At 32.3% G+C, this 16,003-nt stretch overlaps 1 protein-coding gene across 2 annotated transcripts in view; it reads left to right on the top strand.

Annotated features, from left to right (window-relative positions):
• Positions 1-16,003, top strand: part of ADAMTS17 (ADAM metallopeptidase with thrombospondin type 1 motif 17) — a 511,869-nt gene that overhangs the window by 362,489 nt on the left and 133,377 nt on the right. The window contains exons 15-17 of one of the 2 annotated variants that reach the window (XM_074234213.1): positions 100-220; positions 3,794-3,868; positions 12,688-12,768. In XM_074234213.1, coding sequence (XP_074090314.1) covers positions 100-220; positions 3,794-3,868; positions 12,688-12,768 — 277 coding nt within the window. The remainder of the gene's footprint in view (positions 1-99; positions 221-3,793; positions 3,869-12,687; positions 12,769-16,003) is intronic. The other variant, XM_074234214.1, reaches the window with a different exon arrangement.

The raw sequence follows: 16,003 nt of genomic DNA, 5'->3' as shown, positions 1-16,003 counted from the left end.
TTCTGAATTCAAGTTAAACCAAGATCTAAGATTCTCCTTTTAAAAAAAATCCATGAGTCTCAAAAGCAAAATAAATAACAGGGAATTTTGGCTGTTTAGAAAATTGGCTGTGATGGGATCATTGGATCAGCTGCCAAAGAAGATCGCTGTGGAATATGTAATGGAGATGGAAAAACCTGCAAGGTTGTAAAGGGAGATTTCAACCATACCAAGGGAATGGGTGAGTAGGGATCCTGAAAAACCTTTCATTGATCTATTATAATGTTTAGGCACCATTTGAATAACAAGTTTGTCTAATTGAGTTCTTTCCCAAAAGCTAACTTATTGATTATTTTCCCTAAGTGTTGTATCAAGTAATTCATCATGATATCTAAGTCCATGCATCAATCTTAAGATTCATGAAAGGCAGAGAAAATAAGTTATTTCTTAAAGTCTCTAGAATTTTGCCTATAAAAGAAATTTAGTAATAGTGCATGAATCATTACCGTAACTCTTGCCTTAATGAGCTCGAAACTATTCCCCTTCCAGCTTAATGTCACATCACCTTTTTATGTTAAAGGGATTAAAAAAGAGAAAGATATTTTTTTCCTAATTAGTTTTACTTAGAGGTGAGAATAATTTATCCTTTCTAAATTTATTTTAAGTAAAAGTTTGATAGAATTTACATGAATCTGTAAAGAACTCATGTGCTACTTCAGGTCTCAAAGTATTCTCATATTTTTCTATTGATCATGATTGCAAAATAAATTACCCTATCTCCCAATTTTCCAAATAGTGCAAATTACTCCAACATAATACTTTAGAGCATTTCAAAATATGATTTACATATGTTCAGTTGAATATGTTCATATGTTCAGTTAAATGTGATCCTTTTTCTGATTTTGGAAGAGATTTTATAGAAGAGTTGACATTATGGAAAAGTCTGAAAATTCCTTTAAACCAGGGATTCTAAAGCTTTTTTATTGTTGTTATGGGTCCCCTTGGCAATCTGGTGAAGCCTTTGGACTCCTTCTTAGAATAATGTTTTCAAATGCATAAAATAAAAATCTTAGAATTACAAAAGAAACCAATTATTTTTAAATATAGTTATCAAGACAAAAAAAAGTCACAGATCCCAGGTTAAGAACTCCTGCTTTAAACCATTAGAATCCCCCCCCAGCCCTGTTACCATATTCTGAGGAGAAAAGTGGGAATTGGAGTAAAATACAGCAATTATAAATTTTGAAAACTAAGATTTCTAAAGTCTATGGGAAATGGCCATAATTCCTTGCCCCATACTTTGTAGTTTGTAAGGGTTTTACTGCCAATGTACTATCAGTTCCCCCTGAATAACCAAGAATAATTTCTTCACTGGGAGGAAGAGAGGAATATAATGAGATATACATGAGAACTGTTCTAAAGTGAATATAGGAAACTGAATTACTAGTTAAGCTCATTGGAATGTAGCATTGATTACAATCTACTTTAAAAATACATACTGTATAATATCAATATAAAATACATTATGATAAAATAATTTAACAAGTAAACTGTCTTAATTTATGTTTAGTAAAACATAATAGAACAAAAAAATAATTTCTCTCATCTAAGAACCTTAAGAATACATTGACATTAAGCTATTTGATATATGCTATTTCAGATCCTTGCCTTGATGTCCACATAACTTCTTCCTCCTTCATTACATAATATTCTGAGATGCCAGCTAACACCAATCATCACATGTGATGTATACATGGAATCTGTAGTCTCCATAGCCAACTCCCAGGATTAGACTTTGTGGTTGCATCATTTGAATCTCCAGCTGGCAACCAGGCAGACGTAGTGCATGGTTTTGTCTGTGAGGCTGTCACCACTCTTTGGCCCTTGTGCTCAATGTGGTTGCCAGCTGTTGATTCAAGAAGTGGTTTAGCAAACCTATGAAAAAAAGATAAGCATATGTTTACTCTGCTAAGATGCATATGTTTTACCTATTATTCTGAAGAGTTGCCAAATGTCATACCTTTATTTTAAAATAAAAAGTTGTTTAAAACTTTATACCTAGTAATAACCTTATGCTAAAGGAGATGTTTAAAATATGACACACTCATCTATTGAAACTTAAAATTCATAGACATATAGAATGATGGTATTCAGGGAATGGAAAAGGTTCCAGAGTTCATATAATTCCATTCTTACCTGAAATAAGAATCCTCATTAAGTGATCATCCACTTAACCACTCCAAGATTCGTTGATGACCTCCACTAAAAGGAAACTCACTAATTAATTAGTAGCTTATTCCATTTTTAGATAGATCTTATTTTGAAGAAATGTGTTGTTTATAATATATATGTATACATATACATATATATATTTAATGCTATTGTATAGAATTGTTCATCATTATTAAATCGAGTTGATACTTAAAACCTTTTTTATAGTAAGTCCATTGCTACTGCCTTCCCTTTCGGATCTCTCATTTTTATTGTATATATCTTCTATGATGTATCCCCTATTAAAATGTGAACATCTTGAAGGCAGGAACAGTGTTTTTCTTTGTATGCTCAATGCTTAGCACAATCCTGGGTTAATGAATACCTGTGGATTGAGTGACTAAAAAAGTTTTCGGGAAATCCTATAATGAATATTGGTGGTAACAAATATCAGTCTTACAAACACATTAGTGATTTCTTAAGTCCACACAAATTAACTTAAGTAGAAAGAAAATTTGCTTATTTACTTAACTATCTCATATAGAAGAAGAAGAAGAAGAGGAAAAAGGTGAAAAAAGGTATTTTCTGTTCTTGTAAGGGTTGATACCAAAGAAAAATATATCACACAAAGAAGAAAAATTTAATGATAGAGTTCATGGCAATATTTTATAATGACACAGTACTTGTTTAACTTGTTTTCAGCCATCTCATCCAAATTTATAGATACTGAAAACTGATGAAATGAAGTTTTACCTTCTAAAATATCTATAATTCATTTTGATAAGTTGAAAGTAATATTGTCCCATCACAGTATAAAAATAGATAAGAAGTTATCAAAAGTTTATTTTCATTATAATTGTATATCTTGCCAATCTATGTATTATTTCTGGATCAGCTTAATTAAAAAATACTTCCTTAGCAATTATGGTTTATAAAAGGCATTGACTTATGCAATCTAATCCTTTTTTCTTCTAACATATATATATATATATACATATAAATATCCATAAAAATAGACACTCAAGCTTTGAGGTTGAAGTAATTAAGTAATTGAGGTTACTGCCATTTGAATTTAGTAAATTAATAATAACATTATAGTTTTTGCTTCCAAACCAACTACCTCAGTACGACTTTTCTGGCTTTGAATATTCAATGCCCATTGACTTTGAGGATATTATTTAATAAAAGCTTACATTTAAATGGCAGCTTAAGGTTTGAAAGGTGCTTTACACAGATTATTTCATTTAATCTTCACAATAGTCCTATGAGTAGGTATTATTATTATTATTATTATTATTATTATTATTATTACCCTCATTTTAGAGGTATCTAAATTAGAAAAAACTTTCATATTTTTATAAATTTTATATAAATTGACTCCTTTGCAAATTTTTTATTAAAATTTTGACTTCTTTTAATAATTATATGGCTATTTAAGTTTCTATGCATGGAAATATGTTTTTACTTTATCAGCAGCTATGAAATAATAAGAAACTAATGGTTGTGTCTTGCTAGAAGTCATAGATATCCTTGTGAACCTGTGATTTGAATCTATAAAGCAAATTCCTCATAATATGTAACACAACCCATTTCTGTTTCTTAGTCACCAATAATATTTGTAAGAAGGTGTCCACGTGTGTGATGACAAAGGCAAAGGCTGTTCCCAAGTGTTTTTCATGTAAGATGTTTGAATGCTGTGCATAGATCATAGTGGAGACATCTTTGGTGTTTGTTTTCTCTCTATGCTTGCCATCTGAGTGGGTTTGGTGGAATGACTGAGTCACTTATGAAGCCATTGATAATCATGAGGGCCATTTACTATTGACTGTGAGCCTTTTAGCAGGAATAAGCTTTACATAGATAAAGCACTTCTGCTCATACAGTAATATAACCAATTGACCTTTCTTTTTATAATGTGTACTTAAGCACATAAATATTTAAACTGCTTGGAATTGGTTTGTGGTCTAGGTCTCTCAAATTATTACTGATCATCAACATATTTCTGCCATTTACATAAGTTGTAAAAATTGGAACTTGAAAAAATCAAAAATGAAAAATATAGGCGATAATCGAGCTAATAAAATTTTATCTGAGCCAACTTTAGAAATGGACCTAAATCAAGAGCAGTTCAGTATATTTATTTATATTCAGATTTAACTTGAACTATTTTATTCATTCATTCAATAATAATATATTAGAAGTCAAAATTCTGACAAGTCAAAATTCAAATATCTATTCTCTTTAAAGTCTTTTTATGTACCCAAAATGTTTATTCACTAGGTTCTTCCCCCAATAATATCAATCTGTTGATAGATTTAATACCAAATATCCTTCATATCAATGAAAAGTGTCTAGTCCAGTTATTTTGTTCAGGTAGTTTACCAATTTGTAAGTACTGTTTAGAATATCCTTTAAATGGTGTCTTTTGGTCGAAGATTCATAAAGTTATGTTTAGATTCATAATTTGGGTTTTGAGAAGGGACTTTAAGCTCTCCTTTAAAGAAAATAACTTCTGGATTTCAGATAGATTATTTAATCAATTATATATATTTTAAATCATTATTGAAATGAGATAAATTGGAAAAAAATCAATGATCAGTTTACTTTTTAAACCCAGTTCATAAAGAACATATATATGAAACATTGTATTCACCTTCATTCTGCCAGGCAAAGCACTATAACATTTCCAATGATTTCATCAGTATATATGACCTATAGAATTTAATTTTATAATAATTATTATTTTTCCATAAATACTATCCATAAAAAGAAATTGAATTCATTCAAACTGTACTATCTTCTACTTAAGTGCTTTTGAGAAAAATAACATGATTTGTAAATGCTGTTTACAAGAAATTATTATAATATTCAGCTTATAACTATGGGGGGAATATGTAATATTGATGAAAATAAAAATACTTTCATAGTACCTATAGAAGATTCTTTAAGAACTTTTCCTCCACAAGATAGATTCTCATTCCAAAATAAGATTAATCTATTGATAAAAATACAATTTTCAAGTATTTCCTGCTCTTTTACATAAGAGTAAAAGATATGCTTGACTTTCATTTTCTTCTAAACGAGGACCTCAAAATCTCTGGTTAAATTTCTTTATACATGAGGCTACCCCAATTGAAAACCATACTTTGGTTTAAAAAATTAAATGAAAAAATTTTCAAAATAACTATCAAGAATATTTTCTTGAAAGATTTTTAATAAATTAATGTCAAGCCCAGAAAAATTTTGAAAGATTAGATAGGAAATACAACTTCGGTGATCTTTGGGGGGAATCTTAGTGGGAAACAACAAAAATTGAAAATAAAGGTAGTATGAACAATAGCAAAAGGCTTTCAAGTTTATCCATGGCTTCTCAATAAAATTAATCATTTTCCTCCAACTTGATTTCCCATGCTTAAAAGAAGAGACCACAACAGATGACTCTCATGAAAATAGTAGTTCTTAAAAATGAATCAAGCTAATAATTCATTGAGCCACTTGGTATTTGTCAAATCAGAATCGTCATTTTAAAATTTAATAGTCTGTGATGCTGTGGTTTCTGCTATGAAATTCCATGGGACATCTACTTAGAGGGATTCTGGGAGACTTGGGGTATTGGTGATGGGCACTTTATACCTCTAAAGCATTTTTAAAATTCCAACATAGGCTGAGAATGTTCATTCTACAAGAATTATACTCTGTGCCATGTGGGAAGCCATTGGAAAGGAAGCTGAAGGTGATTTCATTGTACTTACCCATGATCTAAACAAGAACTTTCCAAATGATTTTGGAACTTTTCTCTGGTCTTTTTTAGAAAGATAATTAGTAGATTTATTAGACTTTGCTACAAAAACCTTCCTTGCCATATTCAACCCTCTATAATTCAGAGACTAATTATCCACATTGAGAGCTTGACATATTGCTTTTTTCTTCCACTGCCTCATGTTGTCAGAGTTTGGGCCATTTCACTATTCATCAGAACCACCATTGGAATATAAGAAGGAAAAGGGAAAGAAAGCAAAATTCAAATTTTTTTTTAATATCTATAGAACAGGGGCAGCTAGGTGGTGCAGTGGAGAGAGCACCGGCCTTGGAGTCAGGGGTACCTGAGTTCAAATCCGGCCTCAGACACTTAATAATTACCTAGCCGTGTGGCCTTGGGCAAGCCACTTAATGCCATTGCCTTGCAAAAACCTAAAAAAAAAAATCTGTGGAACAGTCTTCTTAAAATAATAGGTAGGAAAGGAAGTTTAAAAAATCATTAACCTTAATTTTACTGCTGAAATTAAAGTTTGGAAATTATCTTTGGATGACAGTTACTCAGGCATGTCCCTCATTAACTGTGAAATATAGGATATTAGCAGAGTTAAATCTAGACTCCACCCTGTAGTTGAAATTCTGTGTCTTAATAATACTGAAGCCAGCTGTGCTATAGTCAAAAAAGAGACCATTCCCTGTTATTATTTTGCCTGTACTGTCAGAAGATAATTCAGTCCAGCCTGGAGATATTGCTTCCAGGTCTGGTTCATAGTATAAATGAAGATGCAGCCAGATATGCAAAAAGTACTCATCTAGTTGACTGTGAAAAGGCTTCATAATTCTAGTTTCTCATTTCATATGTTCAGCATTTGCTCAAATTGTAACTTCAGAAGCCCATGGAATGAGATTCTAAAGTAAGGAAGATTGTGAAGAAGTGTTTGCTGCTGGGCCCCTAAAGTTCTGATGCTTTGAAGAAATCCCTATAACATGATGCAAGTGACAGCTTAGCCTTGTTCACTTACTGAAAGAGCCATACTCTAAACTAAATGTTAGCAGACCAGATTTACCCAGTCATTTGAATAATGTAACAGTATGATACAGCCTGGAGTTATTGCTCAAAACAGGATGAGCAAACTTAGTTTTAGGAGGAAAAACTGTAGACACCACATTGTTCTGGGTGCCTATGTTTAAACTCATCAGAAAAAAAAATATGCCTTGAAATTGTAAGAGTGCAAGGACCAAGCATCATTGCTAGGCACTCTGTTCAATTTTGGAAATTCTTTGGATGTCAATATTATGTAAGTATTTAAAGTCAGGTAGGAATATTTGCAAAGATGCAACATTCAACAAATTATAATATAGGACTTGGTGTCTATCAAATGTTTAATAAATACTTGTTCATTTAATGATGAATTTATTAAGCAGTTATGCAGTTCATAGCTTTGCAGTGGTCACTGAAGGAAATGCAAAACTCATTAAAATACAATACTTTTTATCAAGGAAATTGTAGTCTAGTCAGGGGTATCTATATATACATATATATATATATATATTATGCATGTAAAAGACAAAATATGCAAATATCTAAGGCACCAATGTGGGAAATTCCTGGTGTGGAAATTTCCTCTAGAATTGCAGATCACAATTTATTTGTGATTTAGGTCAGGAGATAAATTCTGAGTATTGGTTGAAGGCATATAGAAACTTATTATCTTGCCTGGAGGGTCACACAGGTAGTGAGTCTAAGAAGCAGAATCTGAATCCCTCACTCTAACTGACCAGAAGCCCAGCTTCTCTATGTATTATACTATGATGCTCCTAAAATACAAAACAATGTGACAAGTGCATAAGCAAATTTTTGAATATTTCTCCTGGGTTCAGGTCTCTTTTGGTGTTAAAGGTGAATATACCATACACGTCCATTAAGATTAACAAGAAAAGTTTTTAACTGTAAACAGGAGTTTGTGTATGAATCTGATCTCTCTTTCTTCTAACCCTCAGGAAACAGTTCAAACCTGTTAGAATTTCTATCAGAAATTGAATCTTCTCTGAGACCAAATTAAGCACTCACCACAATTTCTACTCCATTAACAACTCAAGACTGCTTTTTTACCATTGTCTATTGTCTTAGGAAGTGTTTCTTCAATGTCATCTTTCACCAGTTTGCAGTTTTATCCCTAGCGGAATCTCAACAGCTTTAAAAAAAAAAGAACTTGCTTCTTTCTTAATGGATAAGGATATTCATTACATCAATAAATCTGTACTGCTTTTGAGCACATCTGCTTTAGAGATTAAGAAATTAAAACATATCACCTGGCTACTGAATGACCATGACCTTTGATTTGTTCTGAGTGGCTTCCTAACCAGAGAAAAAATCATTTTATTGCAGACACTTTTGTAATAATTACAAAATTCATTATATTGCTCCTATGTTTCAGAGTTTAATTAGTAAATCAGAGAAGTGGTTACAAAATAATGCATGATTTGCAACCAGAGGAAACATAAAATATATTATTATCTGGTAGCTTAGTATCTCTTAAAGAAATAAAACCAACTCCCTACCAAGTCAAAGTTCATTCTTTACATGAAGTTATAATTATGAAAAATCATCCAATTCTAATATTTGTACATGAAATACAAACACAAAATATGCAACTTTTAAAAGTTCTAGGATACATGGAATGTTTTTGTTGGGCATTATCAACAAATATCACTCTAGAGAAGAAAAAAAAAGCAAACTTCCATATGAGACATTCAATTTCTTGTGTGATACTCCAAATAGTGACAAAGCAAATTTGAGGTGATAAAGACTTGAATCAGCAACTAAAAGGAACTATTAAAAGATGGAAGGAAAAAAAAGGCAAAAAGGAATTTCTAATTTGTCATTAGAAAATAAATATTCAAGCAGATAAAAGTCCAAGGAATAAGAAAGAAGACATCTTTCCTTTCATTTTTGATTATGTTTATTGATATCTTTTGTCTTAGTCATTTCCCACTCAACCCCTTCCAGATTGCAGTCTCCCTTATGAAAAAGAAACACAATTGAATGTCAGAAATAGAAGTATTCTCCTACTTCTTTGCTATAAGAGGAATTATTTTTTTTATCTCTTCTAGACCTTCATTTTTTTTCCATTACTCAGATTTTAGCCTCTTTTTAGTGATCTTACTATTTACATTGTTTTTGTCATTGTGTATATTATTATAATTCTACTTTCTCTGCATTATTTAATAAAATTCTTCTCATTTCTCTGAATCCCTCATATTTATCATTTCTTGCCACACACTAAATGTATTTGTACACTCAATACTCAAATGGATTCATAATCTCACCAATTCAGCAGTTCCTCCCAGTGATGCAGGTCAAATGATATTACATGTCACAGATTATCTATGCCTCACCATGTGTATAACTCTTATCCATGTCCTTCCCAAAGTTCATCAACATGCTAGAAGCCTTCCTCACATTCACCTGACATCACAAGTATACCAGTGAAATATTTTGTTACTTGTCATCCCTCACTCTAATGTGACTTACACGATCTTCTCTTTCATATACTTCTTTTGTTTTCTTTTTTTTAGGTTTTTGCAAGGCAATGGGGTTAAGTGGCTTGCCCAAGGCCACACAGCTAGGTAATTATTAAGTGTCTGAGACCAGATTTGAACTCAGGTACTCCTGACTCCAGGGCCACTGCACCACCTAGCTACCCCCTTTCATATACTTCTTTTTGACATCCTTTATTTCTCAACTTCTTTCTAATTCTTATAACTGCTCATAGTCACTATAAGTCTTTCCATTATCCTCCATGTGAAGCTCATCTTTAAGCCTTTAAAGGCAGTGGTATTGCAAGTCTTACCGCCATTTAGCAATACATTAAGCAATGCATTAAAAAAATTGGACTTTACATTCATAAGAAACTTGGTATCAAAAAAAGTGCTTTGCATTTTTCTAAAAGCAATTCAGTCTGCTTCCTTCTTTGTTTCCAACTCTAGTCCTAGCCTTTTGTGCATCTCTATTATATGTTCTGGATAGATATACAATTAGATAAGTCACTAAACATTTGGGTGCAGGTGACCTAAGGGCAATAGAAATTCTTCATCTATTCATTTTTTTCCTGAATAGATGGTAAAAGTTAGAATGAAGTAGAAATATCAATCCGTATTTTTCATTACGAAATAAAGATAAAGATTAAGACAAATCAAACACCAACTCCTTTGAATGATTACATATTTCTTCCAAGAAAATCTACAAAATCTGGGGGACAATCAGCACTTGTTATTCATGAAAAAGGAGAATCTGAAGGACCTCGTAATTTATTATGTTATCAATCTTCAACCTGTAATTTGTACTGGATCTTCTCTATTACAATCTCCTCTATTAAAATATTACAAATATTTTGGATAAGTATACAACTCCCTGCTTTATAATTTCCCTGATTTCTATTATCAGGTCAGTAAACAGGATTATTTCTGACAATATGTGACTATCTTTCAAGAAATCTTGAATGATCTTGATAAATGGATTAAAGAGAGCCTGTCAAAAAAAATCAAGACTAAACTTGTTACTTGCTGATGAATTCTACCAAGTCAAATGTTTTGATGTACAATAAAACCATAAACTGAATGGAGTCATATTCTTTGCATCTTCTGGTTAATTATGATATGTAAAGATGTGATCCACTATTGAAAATTATTTGAAAAAGTGTGCTTGTTGCCTACTAATACCCACATTAAGTTTGCCTTTAATTCATATATAGATAACTTCCATAAAGATTTTGTTTAGATGGAAAAATAGGCATATAAATAAACAGTTCATGTTTCTGTCACCTTTTTTTTTTTAACTTTATCAGTTAAGGTCCAAGATTCTTTATTCACCTTTAGCATCTTTTCACTACCTTGTAAATCAATACATCAATGTCTTCACCAGAATGGTTCACCTCTCTTTATGCTTGATTTAATCTAGATCTAATCTACTTTTCTTATCTTTATTCTTTATTGTGTCATTACTACTTCTGTAAGCACCTCAGGGATACTATATTGTTGATTTCCAAATGTAGAATTTCTGTTGTCCTTGAAAAATTTCTTGTAATATTTTTTTGCAAATCATTTTCATTTTTCTATTGCTTGTAGATTTCTTTTCACTTTCTCCTTATTTTATACTGCTTTATTTCTTGGATGGAATTATCACAGTTGGTATCAAGGTCATTTCTGCTGCCCATTTCTCATTTTTAATATTCAGTAGTTTATCATATAATTGAGGATTAAGTCTTCTTGAATCTAGATTATTTTGCTATTATATGTTCTTATTTTTTATAAATTCAAATCTTACTTTGAATATCTGTGCACAGACAGTTGACATGAGTATAATTCTTTTCCTGTCTGTTAAAAAAAATGTAGTAAATTCTATTCTTACGATGCTGTGTTCATGCATGCAAAGTTCAGTGGAGTTTACCAGCTCTTGCAAAAATAAAGAAAATGTTCATGATCTATTCTCTATAATCTACATGTGTTTGGTCCAACATTGATTCTTTTCATTTCTTATAACCTCAGCCAATTTGCATGGTTTGAGGTGAAATCTCAAAGTTATTTTAATTTGCCTTTTACTTACAATATGATTTGTAGCATATATTTATGTTGTCATTTAGAATTTGCAAATCGTCTATTGAAAACATTTTCACTTCCATTGACCACTTAATTATTGATGAGTGGTTCTTGGTGCTAAATATTTGCATCAGTTTTGGATATCTTTATAGGTAATATTTGAAATAAATTTCATCTCCATTCTACTTTTTAGCTTTTAATTCTGTCTTATATTTTATGTGCAAAAGTTTTTAAATTATATAATTAAAATAGCATGTTTTACTTTTTTTATGATCTGCTCTATTCCTTAAAGCTAAAAATTCTCCCTTACCTATGATTCTCATTCTTTGCTGATTTCTTTATTGTATGACTTTTTATATTCAAATTGAATATTCATTTTGAGATTATTGTAGTATATGTTGTAATTTGTCTATCTAATCTTAATTTATGGCAAGCTGCTTTCCAGTTTTCCCAGCACTTCTTGTCAAAAAAAGTATGCCTTTCCTGAGTAATATGTTTTTAGACTATTACTTCTGCTAGTTCTTTAATATTCCCAAATATTTTGTTGACTTTTTTGACCATGACTGTACATTGGGTTAATGGAATCAAGAAAGAGGATTTGATGTACCCCAAATCCCTTTCTTGGGTCATAACAGATTAAGTATATTGTCATCTAATTTACTTAAATATATTTTTGTCTGTAAAAAAATTTTTTAGAAGCTTCACTCAGTGATAGTATTTAAATAGATTTTCAAACCTGCTTTTAGCTGAAAATAATCTACTATTTCCTTTATCTCTAGTTTATCCATTCTACCATGTGTTAAACCAGCAGAATTATTGCATGAATAAATGTTTTTTCAGCTACTCAGATAATTTTCAGGGAAAACCTAAAATGAAATAAAGAATGAATGTAATCCTTAATGGTAAATGGTAGGATATGAGATCATATGTCATCAGTTACAAAAGATTTCTTCAATTATTAGCAACATAATACTACCATGAACATTCCAAAATTATAGTCTGGCTATCCTGATTTTTAGATTTCAGCATGCTTTGAAAAACCAGAAGAAAAGTAGTGGAGTTGGTTTTTGGTAGGAGATACTGAGTACCAAGAGCCTGTGACAATGTTTGGAAATTTTTCATCTAGATATTCTTTTGTTGCAGGCTATATTGAAGCTGCTGTAATTCCTGCTGGAGCCCGTCGGATACGAGTGGTTGAAGACAAACCTGCCCACAGTTTTCTGGGTAAAGAAACTGTTTGATTTTCAATTAACTTAATGAGAAAGTTTAACCTTTATCAGTTGAACTAATTTGATTCATTACTTTCCTCTGAGTTACATCTAATCTCCCAGATCATATTTTTGAAAACATATTCTGAAAGAACTATATAATAATATAAAAATTGTTCACATGTAATTACTTCCAAGACTGAAAAAAATCCTTTATGGAAAAGTCTAAAATGTAATGATGAATCTAGGCAAAATTTCCTTTGCCAAAAACCTAAGTAATTTTTGCCCCATCAGTTGTTAACTCACCAGAATCTCTGGATCATGATTATTCTCTTCTATTAATCAAAATCTATTTGAAACCCTAATGAAAACCAGAATTTAGTGACCATTATTGTAGGTTCATAGACTCAGAGATAGGAAAAAAAAGCTTTAGAAGCTTTTGAGTCCAGTTCCCTCATTTTGCAGAAGAAAATGAGGCCAAGAGAATTTAATTGATCTTTCCAGGATAATATAGCTAGCAAATGATATATAGTATATCAAACTAGTTCTTTCTGACCTCAAATTCAGTTTCCTATCCCCCTTAACATTCTGCTTCCACAACACCACTGACAGTAAAAGTATTTTTATAAAAATAGATAAGGCATTTATAAGGGACTTATTCTATGTCTTAAACATCTAGAATACAAATATAAGTCAGAAGGACTGTCCCCACCTAAATACATAAAATACAATACATAAAAGCAAGCTGGAAAGTTGAGAGTAGAAAAGAGTTTTTTCCCAAGGCAAGGTGAATTATTCTGGCAGTTGAGTGGGAGAGAAATGATCATGGGTGGCCTAGACAGCTTCTGAAATTGTGGTCCTCAACCTAAGAGGCCAAAAAAAGTGGAATCTCCAGAGTGAGAAAGCTTCTGGGACAAGCAGGAAAAATCTAGAGAATTAGAAGTGTAGCCAGGAGAGAAATGCTGTGCTAACAATTATTCTCCTTCTAGTTTCATCTCCAAGTATTCAGGATTATGTGACTTGAGTCTCATGTCAAATTTTCTGCAGACTTGTTTTCCACTCTCTTTGTCTTCACTGTTTTATGATTATACTGGCCCACCATCCTACTCTGTAATTTTTGGTAAAAGAATTTACATTCATTTAGCTTTTGCCCTTGGCTACATTGTCCCTCTTCTTGGCAAGAAGATTGGGTTTTCACTAGGTCAGGCAGCCATTGAGCTCCTTTGACCCCCTTATACAGTAATAGCCTTATATTATTTAAATGTGCTCCCTAATTTGTGTTACAAATAGGTTGTTACAAACATCTTCTCATTTTAGTTATATTTTGGTACTGATTTGATCTTTCCTCTAAAGCAAGTACACAGACAACTGATTCAAAAATAACTCCTACATCAGTGGCCAGTCTGCTAACCTGCAGTGAATTTTATCTTTCTTGATGCTGTTCAGAGTCCAGTGTCTTCCAAGTCTAGTTAGTATAGCAATACACCTAGAGAACAATAAAAGTCATTTTTTCTTAGCCTATAGAAAATTTCATTTTCCAGGAACTGCCTTTTTTTCTGCTTGACCAGGTGGGCTTTGATAAGAGTATTTAATGAAGGATATATAGCTTTCATCTACCTTTAATGTAGGTGTATAAAAATTATGGTTCTCTCCAGTGTTGTCTTGTCTAGGAATAAAAGAGTTGAGAAAACTACAGGCCTTCTTTGGACCTTCTCCATCTTTCCCAGGGTGATGAATTCTTTATCTCATTCCTCAACATTTCATATCTATATTGAAAGGGACATTTAACAAAGATTGCTTTGATGGGCAATTCTTATCTGTAACAGCCTAGGAGAACCAGCTTCATGATTTTTCCATTCCATTCATATTTTTTATTCTTAAAAGGCCAAGAAAACATGATAGCCATGAACTTGGATGGGGGGGCAAAAATTCCATCTTTATTTTCAATAACCTCTAAATTAAATTTCACATTTCTTTCAATTATCTAAAATTATTATTCACCAGACTGCCAAGGTTGTCCATGATACCAAACAATATTAAAAACCCCTTCTTTAAAGAGAATGAAAATCAACCCTATGCCTTTACCATTGTCCAAGACCGCTCCTCCTGTTCTCTAAGAAGAGGATCTTGTGTGAAATCTGAAGGTTATCCAGTTGTGTGGGCTACTGGGAACCAGATCTTTCATTCCAAACTGACAGGATTATTACAGCCATCTCAACAAAGGGCACAATTGAAGTTGGTCTATGTATTCATTATGTTTCTAAAGTTAGTTCAAACAGTTCTGTTTCCAGTCCAGGCTGGGTGCTTTGGAAGTCTTGGAAGTTGAATCATTTTTTCATTTGCTGGGAGCAGCTCCTGAAGATTTTACTCCACCTACATTCAACCCAAGGAGGCTGGCTGGCTGGCCAGCTAGTTTCACGGCTCAAAACCACCTGGAACAGGAAATGCCTCGGCAGTTGTGTCCATAGGCTGAGAAGAGAGTTGGAAGTGCTCTGAGTGGAAATAAAATGTACTGACTTAACGCCAGTATTAGAAATAGGTTGATTGCAGGTCAAGTCTTCCAGTCTGTCCAGAGGGAGAAGAAAGGAACAAAAACTTCACCTACTATACAATTCAGAGCCAGAGGGGAGAAATGTGAGCAAACACCTGATACCTGCCTGTGGCTGCATATACAAAGGAACCTTGACTCCCAGTGGGGAGATCTAACCTGTAATTCCCCCTCATGGCTTCCAGGCTCTCTGCCACAGTTTCTGAAAATAAAGGGAATATGTGGCACATTAGTATATCTGAAAGAAAAAGGAGGTAGGAACAAATGAATGGTAAATACATAACAAAGAATACCAACTCAAGGATTTTGAGGAAGGGTAGGAAAATCATTAATATTCAATTAGATCAAATTCATTCTACCTTGATGCCTATATATACATTGTTCGAACTCATTCAGTAGACATTATTTAGTGTGCCAGTTGAGAGTCCCTATCTGGTGATAGATATTCTGATATTTTTAAAACCCAAATTAATGGCCCGGGGAAAATTCATGAGAAAGAAACCTTACAAGCAGCAAATTAGTACTCAAGTAAGAACAGAAACAAGTAGGCTTAGAATCCTCTGTGCTCCTCAAAGCAAATCCTCTTTGTATTTGGCAGTCATACAGCACTTTGAAGTTTTGAAAGCTTAAATTTCAAGACTGAACTAAACTAATCTCCAAATCATTCTGGATTAAGATGATTATAATAACAATGCACCCTTCT

The sequence above is a fragment of the Macrotis lagotis genome, chromosome 4, assembly GCF_037893015.1.
Source record: "Macrotis lagotis isolate mMagLag1 chromosome 4, bilby.v1.9.chrom.fasta, whole genome shotgun sequence".
Taxonomy (NCBI): domain Eukaryota; kingdom Metazoa; phylum Chordata; class Mammalia; order Peramelemorphia; family Peramelidae; genus Macrotis; species Macrotis lagotis.
Note: the sequence above shows the minus strand (reverse complement) of the source record. Positions and strands in the feature narration are given on the sequence as shown.